At 43.2% G+C, this 19,597-nt stretch overlaps 1 protein-coding gene across 14 annotated transcripts in view; it reads left to right on the top strand.

Annotated features, from left to right (window-relative positions):
* The first annotated feature begins 2,145 nt into the window (after positions 1-2,145).
* Positions 2,146-19,597, top strand: part of NTRK2 (neurotrophic receptor tyrosine kinase 2) — a 361,214-nt gene continuing 343,762 nt past the window's right edge. For 3 of the 14 annotated variants that reach the window (XM_003267478.4, XM_030809390.1, XM_012500754.2), the window contains exons 1-4: positions 2,146-2,472; positions 2,989-3,110; positions 3,373-3,581; positions 4,070-4,653. In XM_003267478.4, the coding sequence (XP_003267526.1) occupies positions 4,442-4,653 (212 nt within the window). In that variant the 5' untranslated portion in view covers positions 2,146-2,472; positions 2,989-3,110; positions 3,373-3,581; positions 4,070-4,441. Of the gene's footprint in view, positions 2,473-2,890; positions 3,111-3,372; positions 3,582-4,069; positions 4,654-19,597 lie in introns of those variants that run through there. The other 11 variants (XM_030809412.1, XM_030809407.1, XM_030809375.1 and 8 more) reach the window with 10 other exon arrangements.

The following is a 19,597-nucleotide window of genomic DNA, read 5'->3' as shown; positions in this document are numbered from 1 at the left end:
TTGTTCAGTGTGTTGGTTGTATGATTGAGAGAACAAATCTGTTCCCTATTACTCAATTTTAATCAGAAGTTGGCAGTATTCTTGCTTATTTTTTTTACAACTCAGTATTGGATGTTAAAATCAATGTATTGAGTTATTACATGCATTCAAAAATGAAATGATGTAGAAGAGAAAAGGATATATTAGTTTATTCTATGTACTAAGGGTAAGTAAGTTTTGTATTGTGACACTTCTTTTTTATTAGTATACGCCTTTATGTATGTGTTCATCGAGTTGTGATGTAAAAGGCATTTCTTATTGTGGATCATGGTCAAAAGAGTTTGAGAAACATTGCTCTAGGTACATCATGGTTCAGTGCAGGTAGGAGCCTGCAGCACTTAGTTTCTATGCCTGCATCGAAGGGATCTAGAAAAAAATCATCTCTATATTGTTCATCTGAAAAATGTTCATCATCTCTTACAAAGGTGTGATCTGAGAATCCTTGAAGTGATCTCTGGCACATATCTTATAGGTCTTAAAATCGAGGTAGATCCACAATTCTATCAGTTAAGAAATAGCTACTGATCACCAATGTGTTCTAGACACTGTCCATGGAGGTGCTGAGTTACTAGCATGAATAAGTGGGAGGCCTTCTCTGGCCCAGTGCTGAAGCCTATCTGGCTACTAAATGAGACAGAAAAAGGCAAGGTTTTAAGCAGTGCTAGGAGCACTCGGAACACAAGGAAGATTTGAAACTGTGAAGGTGAGAAGGAGCGTGTCTGGGGGAATTATCCAGGTTCTTGCAGAATTAGAGGTTAAGAAAGTGAGATCTCAACTTTATTTTATTTATTCATTAAAAATACACATATATTTTAACACCTACTATGTCCTTGAGAGATATCAATGAATAAAATAGATAAAAATCCCTGCCTTCATGGAGTGTACATTCTTCTGGGAGAAATTAAAAACAAATATATATATATATGTGTATATATATATATATGTGTATATATATATGTGTATATATATATGTGTATATATATATATGTGTATATATATATATGTGTATATATATATATGTGTATATATATATATATATGTGTATATATATATATATATATATAAAATAAGTAAATTATCTGTCCAAAGGACAAACTGCTGTGGTTGAAATAGTAGAGCAAAAGTAGGGTGATTAGAAGTAGGACTGCAAATCCTAATTTTAAGTGGGAGATAGTCAGTGGAATATATTTAGAATCCAACTATAATAGTAGCATGTATTTACTCTAATAGAAACTCTACAAATATTCCAACATAATTAGAATCTTCTGGTGTACAAACCACCGTAAGACTGCCTATTCTCCATACCGCATTGACATGCTGCAGCCACTAGGGAGAAAATGGGCCGTTTCTTAGAAAAATGGGCTCAGAGTATGGGAGTGTGAGAGAAATGTGGGTGATTACGCACACACTCCTTCCTTCCCCAAGTGTTCCTCAGGGGCTTCTCCACTTAAGGGGCACTGACAAGACAGGCGGAGTTTTACTTGCGTCTGAGACCAGGTCATTTTTAACCTTGGCATCTCTTCCTTGGCGCGTCCTCACCTAGTAGAGAATAGAGGCCCAGCTCAGGAGTAAACTTCAGCCTGGCCGTTCACCACTCAATGTGTGTTACAGCCGAGTGACAGTGGTGAGACAGACCTGCTGGCCTTGCTTTCGGAACCTGCAGCAAGATTTTTGGGTGCTGTCCAAGAATTCCCGCGGTTACACTCAGCGCCCCGGATCTGTACAAAAAAAGCCCCACTAGATGTTTTACGTTCCCTTCGTAATATTTAAGGCTTGGCCTAGATCCGAGCATTCACTCTAACATTCGGTTTCTCGATCCTTCCCATCCCCAAACTCTGCGGGTAGATCAGTGACTATTACTATATTTTGAACGAGACTCCAACCCATTGCTCTCTCTCGAGCGAAGGATTGCCCGCCTTTTTCACCGGGCAGGAAGTCGGCGAGGCCAGGCGAGCTGCGCACCGGCCGGGCAGGGACGCGCAGGCGTCGGGCGCCGCTGGTTGCGCATCTGGCGCCAGAGCGCGCCCCCAGCGCTGTGCCCGCCGCGACCGGGGCCGTGGGCTGGTGCTCCGGAGCGTGCCGGACGCTCTCTCCCCGCGCGGGGGCACCAGAGCCCTCGGAAGTGTCAGGCACTGCGGTGCATTTTCCCAGTTCTCTTTTAAATGACTGCGGAAAAACAGATTCCGAGCCGCAAAAGGGAAGACGGATTCTCAGACAAGGCTTGGGAATGCCCCGCAGCCATCATTTAACTGCACCCGCAGAACAGTTACGGTTTGTCACCCGACCCTCCCGGATCGCCTATTTGTCCCTAGTGAGACCCCGAGGCTCTGCCCGCGCCTGGCTTCTTCGTAGCTGGATGCATATCGTGCTCCGGGCAGCGCGGGCGCAGGGCACGCGTTCGCGCACACCCTCGCACACATGAACACGCGCAAGGTACGGCAGGGGAGCAAGGGCTTGGGATGCCCTGCGTGGGGGTGGGCATCGCGGGGAGTGAAGCTACGATCTGGGAATGGCTACATCCAGTCAGGTTAAAGGATGAGAGAAAATGACGCGGCGCCACACATCGGACAGGCCAGGGTGGCCACCGAGCATTTAGAATACGCATCAGGCGCGCTCCCTTCCCCTCACATGTCTCTATTTCCCGGGCGTGTGATGGCAGAAAACGGCAGGAAAAAGACCCACTTAGAGAGCTAGAATTGTGTTTGGAGACTCCCTTCCCTCTGCAAAAGCACCAACAGGAAGCCCCTCCAAAACCACCGATCCCCAAATAGGTGGCCCGGAATGGGGGCGGTGATCCTTGGTTACCAATGCAGAGCACGTTTTGGTGTTTACAACATTTATTTATTTTTAGGATAGCTTGCCCTCCCTTTTAGGCAGGGTGGGAAAGGAGAACGAGGGGAGGGAGAAGGGAGGGAGGATTCCTATAATAAGAATCAGCGCATTTTTCAGAGCTGAACCAAGCACGGTTTCCATTTCAAAAAGGGAGACAGCCTCTACCGCGATTGTAGAAGAGACTGTGGTGTGAATTAGGGACCGGCAGGCGTCGAACGGAGGAACGGTTCATCTTAGAGGTACCTGGATGTAAATGCACACACACACACACAGACACACACACACACGCACGCGCGTGCGTGTCTACACGGCCAGGATGTGTGCGTGTGTGCGCGCGTGTGTGAACTCCCACATGCTGCTGCTGTCTGCTTCTGGCCAGTGGCACCGATGCCTCCCTCCTCCCTGCTCGCCCCCAGATTCCCCTCCCCTCCCTGGTGCTTTTGTCTGGAGGGTGTTATGGGTTTGTGTGTGTATGAGCGTGTGTGTGTTTTTGGATTTCAGACTAATTTTCTGGAGTTTCTGCCCCTGCTCTGCGTCAGCCCTCACGTCACTTCGCCAGCAGTAGCAGAGGCGGCGGCGGCGGCTCCCGGAATTGGGTTGGAGCAGGAGCCTCGCTGGTTGCTTCGCTCGCGCTCTACGCGCTCAGTCCCCGGCGGTAGCAGCAGCCTGAACCCAGGCGCCGCCGGCGGGCGTGAGGCGCCGGAGCCCGGGTGAGCAGCGCAGATAGTGCCCTCGGTCGCCTCGGCCCTCACTGTCTCCCCCTGGGGCGGCCTCGGCTACTCCCCAGGTGGGACGTGCCGCGCCACCTGCCCGCGCCACCGGCACCCAGCGGCCGTGGCGGATTCTGCAGCATCATTCGGGGGCCCCGTCGCGGAGCCAAAGCCACCGGCAGTCTCCGCATTCCCCTTTAAAGGGTCCTTCGCCCGGCCTGTACCATGGAATCCTGTCTCGGGGACCCTTTCCCTACCTCCCCTCCCTTGGCCTCAGGCTCGAAGAGAGAGTGGGCACACTGGTGGCTCCAGCGGCGTCAGTGCCATCGCGGGGCAAGTTGATTCCTGGGCCGGAGCTGGGCACTCATCCATCCACAGTCTCCGGGCTGGGGTCGGGGTGGGGATGACGCGAGCGCAGAGGGAGAGTGCCCCAATTAGTGGTGTTGGGGGTCCTACGCTCAGTCTTACGCGTGTCTGTTTGTCCTCAGCCTCGAGGTGCATACCGGACCCCCATTCGCGTCTAACAAGGAACCTGCGCCCCAGAGAGTCCCTGGAGCGCCGCCGGTCGGTGCCCGGCGCGCCGGGCCATGCAGCGACGGCCGCAGCTGAGCTCGGAGCAGCGGTAGCGCCCCCCTGTAAAGCGGTTCGCTATGCCGGGGCCACTGTGAACCCTGCCGCCTGCCGGAACACGCTCCGCTCCGGACCAGCTCAGCCTCTGATAAGCTGGACTCGGCGCGCCCGCAACAAGCACCGAGGAGTCACGAGAGCCGCAAGCGCGGGGAAGGCCTCCCCGCACGGGTCGGGGAAACCGGCCGGTGCAGCGCGGGGACACGCACTCGGGCTGGCACTGGCTGCTAGGGATGTCGTCCTGGATAAGGTGGCATGGACCCGCCATGGCGCGGCTCTGGGGCTTCTGCTGGCTGGCTGTGGGCTTCTGGAGGGCCGCTTTCGCCTGTCCCACGTCCTGCAAATGCAGTGCCTCTCGGATCTGGTGCATCGACCCTTCTCCTGGCATCGTGGCATTTCCGAGATTGGAGCCTAACAGTGTAGATCCTGAGAACATCACCGAAATGTGAGTTCCTGGAGCTTTTCCTCCTTTTTCTCCTCACCCCTAGGGCCTGGGCTGGCCAGGTGGGTAGGTCCTGGAAGTGAATGCTGTCCCAAGAGTGGGGAGAAGTCAAAGACAAGAGATGCAGGACAGGGTCATCTGGCTTGGGACTGCTAGTGCAGGGAGAAGTGTGACACTTTAGAATAAGTTTCAAGCATAGATATACATATGCCTATTATATATTTATTCCTCGTGGGAAGGAACTCACTATGCTTTTTATATTTCAAAGCTCTGCTGGGTGTGCTTTAGGCTTTCAGTATGCACTAACTTAGTTTTGGGCATTTTTGTTTGATAAAGTACTGTGTGTATGTTGTGTTAGAAGTTCCATTAATATTCACTAGAAAAGAGGTTAAAATAATTAACTTTCCCGAATCTGTTGAAGGAAGTGACAGTCTCTCCCTTAACATCTTTTTTGAGGTTTAAGTTAACCAATTTCCCTTTTCATTTTATATATCGGATTTTGCTTAGGAGATGGCATCCAGAGATGGCCTTGAAAATGATCTGTAAGAGGAGAAGTTCTGAGTGTTGAAATGCACTCGCTCAAAAGAAAAAATGTGATCGTTGGAAGCCTAAAAGCCTGGTCTGATTTAATTTGAACTTGACTTCCCAGAGATATGATTTTGAGACCACTTGGATTATAACTCATAATTGCCCATTGACTAATTTCCCAGGACTAGATTGGATGATAAAGCAGTGGGTAGAACTCTGATGAAGGCTGGCTTTAGCATTGGACCCCTGTGTCCCTGGAAATGTTTGAGCTTGTTGTGGCTTGAAGAAACAAAACTGTGTATTTCTATTCTCCTTTTCTGATGCTTTGTGACAAATACATCACCAAGCAAGAACTTGCCAGTCTGTTCTCTAGCATTCCTGTGTCACCTCTACTGGACTGTTATTGTTATCATTTTTTTTCCTGAAGGATGCTGTCATTCCATACATCTCATTAACATGAGATTTTATTCATATACGTGGAAGATTGTAAGGCAAAGTTTCTCCCAGTTTTCCTTACTGTGTTTGATACTGAGATAGGCAGCCCTAAAGTGGGGCTTGGGCTGTGGCCTTCCGGTTGTCGAGTGCGCATGCATTTTTCCTTCCACAGAAAACACACAACCATGTTTCTGCCAACGTAGTTGACCAAGATAACCTGTTTTTTAATGTAAGTAAGAGACCTTCCTAGTCTCTGTTGCCTGTTCTGCTGCTGATGCTTATGGTATAAGCCTCAGGCAAAAGGAAATAACAGCAGAGCAGAGGGGAATGTTCAGGCCTAGCATAACTGAGATGTGTCGGGAGCAGCCAACTGTCGGGCTGAGTCCAGGGTGCTAGGATCTCTATCTTTTTGGCAAGGAGAGCAGGAGCCAAGAGCGGAGAGCAAGGGTGGATAGGGCCCCAACTGTGGTGGTCTTGGACTGGGCTGGTTGAGGCTTACCAGGCTGGTCCAAAGTCTGTGGCCTTTTGTCAGAATCTTTTTCATGAGATGGGGTGTCAGTAGTTAGATGGAGAAGGCCATATGGGATTCAGAGTGCTTCTGACTGTTTTGAGATTATGGGGAGTGCCTTCCACAGTCAGATATTGTTGTGTGTGTGTGGTGGTGGTGCTTTTAAAATTCTGTTTTAGGCGATAGATGCATATAATGAAGAAAGAAAGAAGATAGGGCTGATCATTTTCACTTTAATTGATTTTCTCTGATAATTTTAAGGCCATGATCTGAGAAAAAGGAAATAAAACTATCTTTAAGTCTAAAAAATTATTATTTCAGACCTTCCTGATCTTAGCTGCCTGATGTGTATGAAATCAATTGATTTCAGCAGAGCTTTCTTATATCTGTCCTCACAATTGTTGTTGCTTCTTTTATATCTGATGGCAGGTTCCTATTTTCAGCTTTTTTAAAGTAGATTTTTAAAATATTTACTAAAGCGTGTGTCATAGTTATTCATTCAATTGTGGCACTTCTAATTTCTACTCTAACTTTTTTTCCCTTTTGACTTGAAAACCTCTTAGGGTTGTGGAAGTGGAGAGGTATATAGGGCTAAGTGTTGAGAACAGGGAATTAGGTTAGTAATATTAGTCTGGCTGGGTAGATGTGAGTCCTGAGACAAACTATGTTTCTCTGCTCTATCTCAGCTTTGTGTGAGCCCAGCCAGTTTGTGCCCCAGTGCCTTTGTCTGTAACTCGTATGACAATACTTATTTGGAAAGTACTCCATATAATTATTTTGAAGTCTGCTTTTTTGACCTCAAAATGACATCAGTGGATGCGCTTGTTTCACTCTCATCCTTATATGACACCATCTATGTTCTTTTTTTTACATATTAATATTTGCTTGAACAGCTTTTAAATTCTTGTCCAGTGGATACCAGCTACAGTTGGAACCAAATTATACCTATTTTAAAACTTTGTTGTTAGGCCCAGCGGTATTCCTAAAATAACCTGTTGTAAAGTTCTGGTTTAGTGGTATGTAGCTGAAGTTACATGCTTCTATTTTTTAAAATAGAAATAATGTAGTGAATAAACTGTGATTAACAACACACAACTTGCTGAAACAATGGTTTACCATATCATTCAAAAATGGTGTATCTTTTAGCATCTATATATTAAACCATCATGCCCTTAGGGTTCTAAGAACACAAATAGCGGGACATTTAAAAAAAATGTGTAGATTAACCAAGAGGTAGGATCTTTTTTTTGTTTTGTTTTTACATGCATGCTTTAAGCTAAGCTGACATTTTGTCTTCAGAGTCGTTGAACCCATTTTATTAAAAATCTTCCCATCACAGTACCTGTTTTCTATTTTTTGCCCACTAATGTGACATAACTAGATCAATATCTATCTATAGGTATGTATCACGCCTGCTCAACATCACAGTGCTAAGTGGCAGCTCCTGTTATTTGGAAATGGTTATACCACAGCAGTCTTAAAATGAATTTAAACACAGTACCAATGTCACATGCAATGGAATTCAAGAGTGAAGCCTGTTGTTGGAATTATGTAACTGGCTGTTTAAATCCCAGTTGTATTAAGTGCCAAAGTGCATTGCAAAGGACAAGCTCTGTTTCACCCAAGTGGTAAAAGGCACAGTCAAAAGAAGTCATGCATTTTTTTAGCTGTGGTAAAAAAATACATAACCTAAAATTTACCATCTTACAGTTCAGTAGTGTTCTGTGTATCCATGTTGCTGCGGAAGGGCATGCATTTTTATGTTGCACATGCTTTATGAAGACCAATAGGGATCTTTTTTTTAAATTTCTTCAGTGGTATTCTCTGATTTGGGGGTAATATTTGAGACAAGCCTTATATTTTTCCTCTTAGCACAACCTAAATAGAATTTGAAGCTTCTCCTATGACAGACTCTATGTGCAATTTATTGTTGGCCTGGTTAAGCAGCTGTAATGTTGTGTCATTAATACATTGATTTTGGCCCTCTTACTTTAATAAGCTTTGCCATTGCAATTAATTGTACTTTAAAAAAATCCTGGCATTCACAAAGATTCAGTGAAAGGCATCAATTTTTATTACTCTGATGTTTACTTCTCAGCCCCTCCATTGGGGGTTTTAGAACTTTGGATTGTGGCTTATATGCATTTAAGAGACATGTATTTACATTTGGAGCATGGTTACATAAGCCACACTAGACTTGTTAATAAATAAGGCAGTCTAATTTACATCATTCATTATTTAATACAACTTGCAAGCTGGAGTTGAGAACATGCTGTCTTCATAGTGTAGGTATTTACAGACATCAGCTTGGCACAACCGTGTGGAGTCTTTTTAGTTTCATACCTTCAATCTCTGCAATATGGACACTTTTGTTACCCTGGGTAAAACAGTGGAAAAGCCTTGTGACCCTTTTGACCCTACTTTCTTCCACCTCCCCTTCCATCACCCATTATTTATACAGGAAAATGGGTTTGATTTTTTTCTTCTCCGAAAAGTGATATTTCCTTATGGGAATTCAGAACGCTGGAGTTAAGAGAAGAGCCTGGGCTGTATGTTATTACAAGCAAGTAATGGGAAGTTGAAGCAATGTGGTCCCAGCTCCCTAGTGTCGAGTTTAGGTCTGTTTAAGGTCTCTCACTGTTTCTATCCCATAAACCTCTGTTTGTGTCTGTTTCAATATTCCCTTATGAAGATGTTTTCTAAGCTGAAGAGTTGGCTGAACAGCTGAGAGTTAAGGTCTCTTTCTCCCTAGGAATATTCTGTATGATCTCCTTGACTACATCTAGGTCATAGGAGTATAAAAACTAGAGTTTTTGTTTAGCTGGGGAAAGGGAATTGAATTTCTTTTCTCTTTTCCTTTCTTTCTTCCCTTTTTTTTTTGCCTTGAGTGTTAAGCAAGTGCATCCAGTTTTAACTCATTGCTCATCTTGCCTGCTAGGGAAAAAAAAACATTATCAAACCATTATTGAATACCATAAACTGGCCTTATCCCTCTGGTTAACTTTACCACTTCTCTAGAGAGTTTCTTGTAGGTTCAAAAGCTATAGGGTAGGATGTGACATGAAACACCTGCCCCTTGGAACAATGCCAATTTTTAATTGCTTCTGATGCCTGTAATCAATGGGAGGATTTGGGGGAGAGACTATTGAGGCATGGCAAAGTTTTTACTTGTTTGATGTGTGTTTGTGAGAGAGAGAGAGAAAGAGAGAGGGAAGAAAAAAAAGCCCTGAATCTTGGATTATTTATGGTTGATCAATCATTTTTATAGTCTACTTGGTTGAGCTATTTTAAAACAAATCCCACCCCAAGCCTCAGATGTCAAAGATCTGAGCTCCACTGTGGCCTGATAATTTTAGCTCACATTTGATTGCTGATCAATCTCCATTAGAAAAGTAAAGGTCCCATATAACTGGGTGCCTTCTCACCACTTACTTTGCTCTCTGGGGTGTCCAAAGGACTGGGAAGTTATAAATATTGATCTGGGAGATGGATGAGTGAATGTGCTCAAAGTTACAAAAATCTTGCAAAGAAGAGCAATGTGTAGATACTAAGTTTATTCTTTATGTGTTTCAAAAAATAAAAATAAAAAAGCATATCGTGGAAAGCTGGAGTCAGGAGACCTGGAACTGCATCCGAATGTCACCACTACCCAGTTACCTGATCTTGAAGCAGCCTTTTAATGTTTCTGGGCCTCAGCTTGTCACATGTAAACCGAGGGCTTTGGATTTGATGCTCAGACAAGTTTCTGCAGGCTCTGAAGTTCCCCGAAGCCTCGGTCATGGAGATAAGGAAGTGTATACATCAGCTGTGAAGTAAGGGCATGATGCAAGGTGCTCGGGGTCTGGCAGTGTGTGAATCTGAAGACCTTTGGTGTCAGAATGTTATGTGGGAATGTTTTCAGTGTCTGCTCTGAACTCCCTCAAACCATGTCTTTTTAAATGTGAGCTGCTAACAAGGCTAGCGGCATGTTAGTACTGGTCTAATGAGTCCGAGGTCACAGTGTCAGTGTTCAGATGGGTCACTTAGAATCGGAACCTCAGAAAGAGAAAGGGCTTTAGAAATGATCTGCTTCAGCCTCTTCTTTGCAAAAATCAAGGGCAGTGAAGAAAGTCGCCCAAGGCCGACTCATTAACAGCGTTGTGGGAACTAGAAACTCTTTCTCCTAGCATCCGAATGAATGCTGGGGGCCTTTGCTTTAGGGGGCCTCCCTTGGGTTCTGTGTTCTCAGACTGCCTAATTCTGGCTCATCATTTTATTAGGTTGGTGCAAAAGTAATGGCAAAAACCGCAATTACTTTTGCACCAACCCAATAGACCCACCATAAATGGGGAGACAAGTTTAACATGGCTAAGTCTGTGCAAACGCATCTCTGTGAGAGACCAAGTAATTGAAAAGTGCATGAGCTACTGATCTGAAAGCAATCATCTTATCTTCATATAGGAAGAAATATATTTTCTGTTTCGCTTACTGTGTGTGTGTGTGTGTGTGTGTGTGTGCACGCGCGCGCGTTAAATTTGAAGTGTTCTTCTTCTTTAGGCAATTCGTACACAAAAATTGAGCTTCAGAGAAAAGCCTTCATGAGTTGGCAGCAATGAGGTATGCTAACCTTGGGCCTGCTGGGACATCTTTGCAGATTGGCGTTGGAAGAGGGGCAGAGCAGACAGAGTGAAATGAAAGCTGTTGCCCCTGGAGTCTTTGTCACAGCTGGGGGTGCTTATGTAAGTGGAGAAACCCACAGCTCTCTCGATGAGGTCTCTGTTAGCTCCCCTGAAAGACCTGTGGCCAGGGAGTACTTATTATTCCCCGACTTCTTTCTTCCCCCTGACTTCTCAATGCCTCAAGATTGATGACCAGTCTCAGGGGCTGAGCCAGTGAGCAAACTTCAGGATTATTGGCTCCCATCCAAAATTCATCCAACTTCCATTTTATGTGTTGTTCATGTTCTGCTCTGAGCCCTTTCCAGGAAAAGCATCCTTCTGAGATGTATTTTTGGTTGCATGAAGATTTGCTCCCATGGGACGTGAAGGGCCCTTTACAGACATCTGCTTATTTAGGTTTACAGCCTCACTCTGAAGAAGGTGGGGAGGTTTTGGCAGCCTCTGAGGGGCTGTGAGGTTTATTAGTTTGCCTGGGCCCCTTGGTAAAGCAGAGCATAATTAGGGATAGGATCCTATCTAATGTCTCACTTAGGGCTCTGTCTACTCCAACCTTGTTGCCCCAATTTGACCTCGAGAGCCCAGGCAATTCTAGGAGAGGTCTAGAGATTTGAATTCATGTTCACAGGTTAAACTTCATGCAGTGGGAAAGAGGTGGGCTGGTGCTTCATCTTCTGTTTTCCCTACCCCCATCCTCTTCTCCTGTTCAGCTCCTGGGCAGTCTGATATATATTGTGAAGAGATAAATGATTTGGTTGCCTTTGGTAATATGGCATCTTCTTGTACAAAATAAAACTAATAATCACATACCATTTAGAGTTCCTTTTTTTATGTCAAATAAGGACAAATGGCTACTGAGCACCCCATCCTTTCCTGTAATCTTCACATCCCACGAATTGTCTACACACACACACATAGACACACAACATAATGTTGTATGTGTGTACCATGTTTTTATCAGTACATAAATCTGTGTATAAAACTCTGCCATGTGTAATTTGTTCAACTTAATTATCTTGAGTTGTAAAATTTTCTGAATAATTGAGAATGTGCCTCCCTAAACCACTATTTTAATTTTGTTTTTATCATTCTGGATGTCCCTTGGCCAGGACCTCCTGGGCTGTCTTCTTTGAGAGAAGTACTTGAGCATTAGTGCATTGACCCTGTTAGCCAACCTGGTCACTCAGAGACCCACTGTGTCTATCTTCTGATTCTATGATATCTTCTCAACATAAATGAACAGTGTAAACGAAACTGAAAGGTATTGGAATTTTGGTTTCAACCTCTGCAATATAGTGCAATTTAAAAAGAAAGGATCTTCTCAACGCTAATCTTTGTTAACAAGAGTTGTTTCTTCTTCATGTACCCCAGAGTCCCTTGCTGTGAGGTGGCAGAGGGGCCTATGCCCAAATTGTCTGACTCTTGCTCACTGTGTGGCAAGTGACCTCTCTTTTCTGGGCTTGGCTTATTCCTCTGTGTGATGCATGTGTAGGGGTGGAGGGTGCCGGGCAAGAGAGCTTGACATCATAGCCCCTAGATTCCCTGGTAAGGTGTGACAAATAAACACACAACTACGGTGAAAAAACAAACAACAACAAAAAACAAGTGTGTTTCTCCAAAGAACAAAACAAAATCCCAAACCAGAACACTCTTTTTAGTTTACTCCCAATTTTACTCCAAAACCCTGCTGCTACCACCCAAACTCAAAGAATGTTATAGATGACGTTGCTCCTTGGATATTTCTTGTGTGCGTCTGGTGCTATGGCCTGAATGTTTGTATTCTCCCAAAATTCATACGTTGAAACTCAGTCACCAGGGTAGTGGTGTTGAGAGGTGGGAGTTGATTAGGACATAAAGGCAAAATGGGATTGGTGCCCTTATAAAAGAGACTTCAGAGAGCTTGTTTGTCCTTCCTGCCACGTGAGGATACACATAGAAGGTGCCATTTGTGAGGAATGGGCCCTCACCAGATATCAAACCTCCCAGAACCTTGATCTTAGACTTCCCAGCCTCTAAAACTGTGAGCAATACATTTCTGTTGTTATAAATTACCCAGTCTAAGATATTTTATTTTAGCAGCCCAAATGGACTAAGGTGCATGAGTTTGGCCTTTCTCTTTGCAACTCTTCAGCTTCTTTCTGTTTCTGGTGGTGTTTCTTATCCCCTTCCCCTCTGTTCCCAAATCACAGACATACATATACAAGCAATCATTTGGCTGTAAACCCCCTTTAATGGATTGTAAAGAAATCTTGATTTGTGTACTTTTTTCTGGTGGACGACCTGTGGGCAGACCATCATTGTTTCAACTGAACCTGGCTTGGTAAGGTTAACACAGTCAGAAAGGCGACAAAGTATAGGAACCTGGTATAACTGAAAGGAGCCCTGGTCAGGGATATAGGAGTTGGGATACCCACTCTCTGACAGTATCGGTGTCTGGGATCTTGGTTGAGCCACTTGACCTCACCAGCCTGAGTGATTTCATCTTGAACCTGGAGGCTGTGACTCCCATGCATGCTACCCCTTGAAAGACTCTGTGGTTCTGAATCAGTCAGCCATGAGCACTAGTGTTTCCTTTTCTGTTCAAGAATTCACCATTGCCTCCACTCCAGGGGCAAACCAGAGCCTGCTTCAGTTCTTTTGGTGGCTAAACAGCAGAAACCTGACCTGTAGGTTTTCTTTAAGTCCAGCTCTGCTGTTGAGGCTGGATGGTTTTGCAGGTCACCAGTTTCCTGCCATCCTGGGTGACAGCCCTTCCATGGTTTCCCACTAATAGAAACAAATTTTTATTTTTTTCCTTGGGAGTAGTGTTCAAGACTTTTTCAGCCCGTTCCTGGCCCACTTCTGTGGATGAGGCTCTGGCAAGTTTTCTAACTGACCTCTTTGGTTAGTCTCTGTTTTCTGTGACCCCCAAGAGCAGAAGCTTTCATGGACATCAAATCTTATTTTTCTGCTCATCAAGTTGTCTTTTCATCTTGGTGGAATAGTTTGTCACATTTCCTGATTGTCATTTGGGTGGGCTGCCATCATACAAACAGTAGTTCAGTGTCACTAGTGTTATTGAGGACATGGATATGTCCAACAAATAGGGTACTCTGCAGAGGCAAGGAGCCCCCTGAGCAGCTTATATCTAGCAAGAGACAGATGCATACACATCTAAACACTCCCAGTGGTGGGAAGCGTTGATGTGTAGATGGGATGTGAGTAATTCCCAATCCTTACTTCCTATGGTGGCAGTAATCCAACTGAGTTTCATTATTTTCTCTCTGTCAAATAATTTTTGATATTCCTGGGGCCACCTCCACTCATACTGCGTTAGAGTAAGCTGCAACTTGAATCTGCAGCCAGTTATGATGGAAGGGCTGGAGCGCATTTTAGCTGAAGCTAATCACTCAACTTCTTGAGCTTTTTTCCATCAGCAACTTTCCCTCTCTCACATACCTGTATTTTCTGTTTCTTTCTATTGTTCCACATTTTAAGATAAGAACTGAAGCAGGTTCATGTTCCTCCCATCTTAGAAAAGTTTTTCTTTAGCGTGATTCCCTCCCTCTCCTTCTGCTCCCGACTAAAGTACCTCTCCCTTCAAAGCCAGATCTTGGAAGAGTGATCTGTATTCATTATGTCTATTTTCCTATCTCCTATACCAGTCCCATTCCACTGTTTTTCAAACTCACTCCACCATAGTCCCCAGAAGCCTTCGTGGGCCATATTCCTCGGTCCTTATCTTACCTGACTTCTTAGCAGAACTTGGCTTCATTTCTCACTCCCTCCTTCTTGAAACATCCTTTTCCTTTGGCCTTGGTGTCACCACACTTTTCTTGTTTTCCCTCTATCTCTCTGCATGCTACTTGTTTGCTTTATTTGTCGGTTCCCTTTTCTCTGCTCTTAAAAACAGACCTTAAAAGTTGATGTCCCTTGTGATTCTGTCCTATGGCTGCTTCACTTCCTGGGCTATCTCTGGGCTACATCACCCTCATCCATTACTTATGTTACCTTCTTTGTGCTAATGATGTCCTAATCTGTTTCCCCATCAATTATCAGTGAAGACCTTTGGACTCATGTATGCAATACCCCTCTCAGATACAGGAGAGTGTGTCACACTTCTCATTTCTAAACAGAATTTTTCATTGTTGCCCCAAACCCATTGCCAATGTTCCCTATTGTAATGAATGGCACCATTATCCACTCAGTAATACAAGCCACAAACCATGACTCTTCCTTCTCTGTAACCCCTATACTCATTCACATATTACGTCTTGTCAATCCATTTTCCTAAGTATTTCTTAAATCTAATTTTTAAAATCTCCACTGACATTATTCAGTCATTCTTTCAACAAATATTGATTGGGGTCTTCTCTATGTTGGGCACTAGCTAAGTACATGGGATATGGTGAGAAAAACTGCCCTGGTCTCATCTTACCAGGATTTCAGTGTGTGGGGCCGGGCGGGGGGAACAAACATTTAATAAGTACTTACATAAAAACAATATAATTCATGCCATCATCATCTTTTCCTAAAATGCTGCAATCGCTTCCTATTTCACATCCCCGCCTCCAGTCTTGTCCCCTCTCTGCCCATACGCCACACTGTAGCTGGAGCGGTCTATCGGAAATGCTGATCTTATCCTGTCACTGCTTATAATTACCCTCTGGCTCCCAGTGTCTCTTAAAATAATGCCTAAAGTTGTTTATTTTTGTTTTAGTTTTTAAAGAATAGAACAAAATTGTCACTATATTGCTATATAAAGAGGCATATAACTATTACATGGACCAGAATGCACAGATCAGCATAACAGTCTTTTTCTACACCAGCAGCTGTATAAAAAAGAACAAATTATAACTGGAAGCTTGCTTGGTGATCTTGGAATTAGAGCAAGGGCATTTAATTTTGCATTTAAAATGTTAAATGGCATTAAGCTAAGCTCGCCTGAGGCATCCATCTCCATAATGGGAGAGCCTTCACAAAGGGAATGTAGAACTTGAAGTACTTTGGCCCAGACTTGTATCCCCTGGATGGACACTCCTTTTCCTCTCCTTCATTCACTGCCCAACACCAATGCTGATTGATGTATTCTTTCTTTGGAAAGGTTAGTGCCTTTAACCAATGCTTCTCATGCCTGGGAGCCTTTCAAATTCCTTAAAGTGATTTTGCACATCTTCTCTCTGAAATGCATTAACTATTGTATGGAATTTAGCTGGTAATTATATTTTTAAAAGTAATATTTGAAAGTGATCAGAAATGCAAGCAGCACAAAGGAGTGTACCATGAATACACTTTGAAACTCTTGTTACAAAGAGTGTACCTTCACTCTGAAGAAGTTGGGGAGGTTTTGGCAGCCTCTGAGGGGCTGTCAGGTTTATTAGCTTACCTGGGCCCCTTGGTAAAGCAGAGCATATTTAGGGATGGGATCCTATCTAATGTCTCACTTAGGGCTCTGTCTACTCCAATCTTGTTGCCCAAATTTGACCTCGAGAGCCCAGGCAATTCCCTCCCACCATGTACTCCCACCCTCTAAAATCCCTCAGCTCCCCTCTCCAATAACAACCACTGATTTTATTTTGTGTCGGTCCTCTTTCAGAAATCTTTGTCTTACATATATAGTACATATATAGGTCTTTTTAGTTTGTACACAAATGAGGGCATGCTATACCCCGTCTTCTACATCTTGGTGGTTTTTCACTTAACGATGTATCTTAAAAATGTTTCTGGATAAACATATGTAACCAACCTTATTTTCTTCCCAGCTGCACAGAAATCCACTGGATGAATAGACTCTATTTAACCAACTTCTTACTGGACAACTCCAGTGTACAAGTTCTTGTGTGTACCTTCTACTTGTGTCCTTACATGGCAGAAGGGACAAACAAGCTCTCTCTGGCCTCTCTTATAAAGGGCATTAATCTCATCCCACACTAATGACCTAATCACCTCCAGAAGGCCCCACCTCTTAACATCACATGCGTAATTTTATCTATAGGAAATGTTCCTAGAATTTGAATTGCAGGAAAATTGCAAGATATTTGTGATTTGTGTGTGCGTGTTTTCTTGTTGTTTATTTTACTTTAAGTTCCGGGATACAAGTGCAGAATGTGCAGGTTTGTTACATAGGTATACATGTGTCATGGTGGTTTGCTGCACCTATTAACCTGTCATCTAGGCTTTAAGCCCCACATGCATTGGGTATTTGTCCTAATGATCTCCCCCTCGCTTGCCCCCCAACCCCTGACAGGCCCTGGTGTGTGACGTTCCCCTTCTGTGCCCATGTGTTCTCACTGTTCAACTCTCACTTATGAGTGAGAACATATGGTGTTTGGTTTTCTGTTCCTGTGTTAGTTTGCTGAGAATGATGGCTTCCAGCTTCATCCATGTCCCTGTAAAAGACATGATCTCATTCTTTTTTGTGGCTGCATGGTATTTCATGGCATATATGTGCCACATTTTCTTTATCCAGTCTATCATTGATGGGCATTTGGGTTGGTTCCAAGTCTTTGCTATTGTGAATAGTGCTACAGTAAATATATGTGTGCTTGTGTCTTTATAGTAGAATGATTAATAATCTTTGGGTATATACCCTTTAATGGGATTGCTGGGTCAAATGGTATTTCTGGTTCTAGGTCCTTGAGGAATCACCATGCTGTCTTCCACAATGGTTGAACTAATTTACACTCGTACCAACAGTGTGGAAGCATTCCTATTTCTCCACAGCCTCGCCACCATGTATTGCTTCCTGACTTTTTAATAATCGCCATTCTGACTGGCATGATAGTATCTCATTGTGGTTTTGATTTGCATTTCTCTAATGAAATGTTGAGTGAGAGTGACGATGAGCTTTGGTTCATATGTTTGTTGGCCGCATAAACGTCTTGTTTTGAGAAATATCTGTTCGTATCCTTTGCCCACTTTTTTTATGGGGTTGTTTTTTCTCTTGTAAATTTGTTTAAGTTCCTCGTAGATTCTGGATATTAGACATTTGTCAGATGTGTAGATTGCAAAAATTTTCTCCCATTCTGTAGGTTGCCTGTTCACTCTGATGATAGTTTCTTTTGCTGTGTAGAAGCTCTTTAGTTTAAGTAGATCCCATTTGTCAAGTTTGGCTTTCGTTGCAATTGCTTTTGATGTCTTAGTCATGAATTCTTTGCCCATGCATATACCTGAATGGTATTGCCTAGGTTTTCTTCTAGGGTTTTTATGGTTTTGGGTTTTACATTTAGGCCTTTAATCCATCTAGAGTTAATTTTTGTATAAGGTGTAAGGAAGGAGTCCAGTTTCAATTTTCTGCATATGGCTAACCAGTTTTCCCAGTACCATTTATTAAACAGGGAATCCTTTCCCCATTGCTTGTTTTTGTCAGGTTTGTCAAAGAGCAGATAGTTGTAGGTGTGTGATGTTATTTCTGAGGCTCGGTAATGTTTGTGATTTTTAAGCAAATATTGCCAAGTTGTTTTGCAAAGAGGTCACATCATTTTGTTCTCCCACAGAAACTGGGAGTGCCTGCTTTCCTACAATTAAGCCAGTACTATTTGTTATTGAACCTTTTGTTATCAAACCTTTTGTCTTTTGTCAACCAGTTTCCTGAGAAATAATACCTCAATTGCTGTATCTTGCAATTATGTAATTATGATTTAAATTAAAAGTCTTTTCGTATGTTTGTAAGTCATTGGTATTTTTTTTCTGTGAACTTAGCCCTTTTCTTTTTTAATTGAATTGGTGGCCTTTTCAAAAAATAAGAAAATTTGTACTTCGCCTAATGTTGTGCTTGTCTTCTAATGTCAGTTATGGATTATGATATTTCTTTTTTTTCTCCTCCTCTTCCTCCTATTTTGTGAAGCAGAATTAATTTTTTTTTCTAGTAAAGCTTATTTTCTTTTTTGTTTCTATGTTGTAGATTTGGCTAAGAAGATCATTCCCTTTTCTAAGAGTATAAAATGAGCAATTTTATATTTTCTTCTACTACTTTTACTATTACATGTTTTTACATTTAAAGCTTTTGTCTATCTAAATTTTAAAAATATATGGAATGATGTAGCAATTGTTTTATTATTATTTTTTTCAGTATAGCCAATCAGGTTTCTGGATCTCATTAGTTATGTAATGCTATCTTTCCCTCACTAATTTAAAATAGCAATTTGGTTCTGTGGGAGGACTACCTTTGTGTTTGGGTCTGTTTAGGGATCTAGCCTATTCCATTAATCAGTCTGTCTATTTACATGCCAGCATTAAATTTTATCTCCCGCAGCTTCTTCTTTTCTTTTTTTTTTTTCTACTTGAAGTATTAGTGTCTTACTCATCAGTCTTCTTTCAGAATTTTCGGGATGATTCTAGCATGATGATTATTCCACATGAATTTTAGGAACTGCTTGCCTAGCTCCCCTGCTTGATAGTGGTGTTTTTAACAAAGATGGCATTACACTTATATAGCAAAGGCTGACAACTTCTTATCAAGTCTTGAAAGCCCCATGTCCTCAAATTCAAAGCCATTTCTCAGCCTCATTTCATGCCTTTACCTTTGTTTGATGCCATGATATAGCCACTCTGAGTTTTCAATTTATCTACTGAGCTATAATCTCACTTATCTTCCAGGTTGTCCTCTCTGCCTGGAACCTTTTCCCTCCCTTCTACCCTGGCTAACTCCTGCTTATCTTTTAGGCCTTAGCTGTGATGTTGCTTCCTCTGCCTCTACACCTGGTATATGTCCCCTCCACTACATGCTCTTCTAGCCCCCTGTGTTTCACATCGCAGCATAGGTCACTTAGTATCATCAGTGTGTGCCTGCATACCTGTCTGTACACACCATTAGGACATAAACTGCATGAAGGCAGAGACA

The sequence above is a fragment of the Nomascus leucogenys genome, chromosome 1a (assembly GCF_006542625.1).
Source record: "Nomascus leucogenys isolate Asia chromosome 1a, Asia_NLE_v1, whole genome shotgun sequence".
NCBI lineage: Eukaryota > Metazoa > Chordata > Mammalia > Primates > Hylobatidae > Nomascus > Nomascus leucogenys.
Note: the sequence above shows the minus strand (reverse complement) of the source record. Positions and strands in the feature narration are given on the sequence as shown.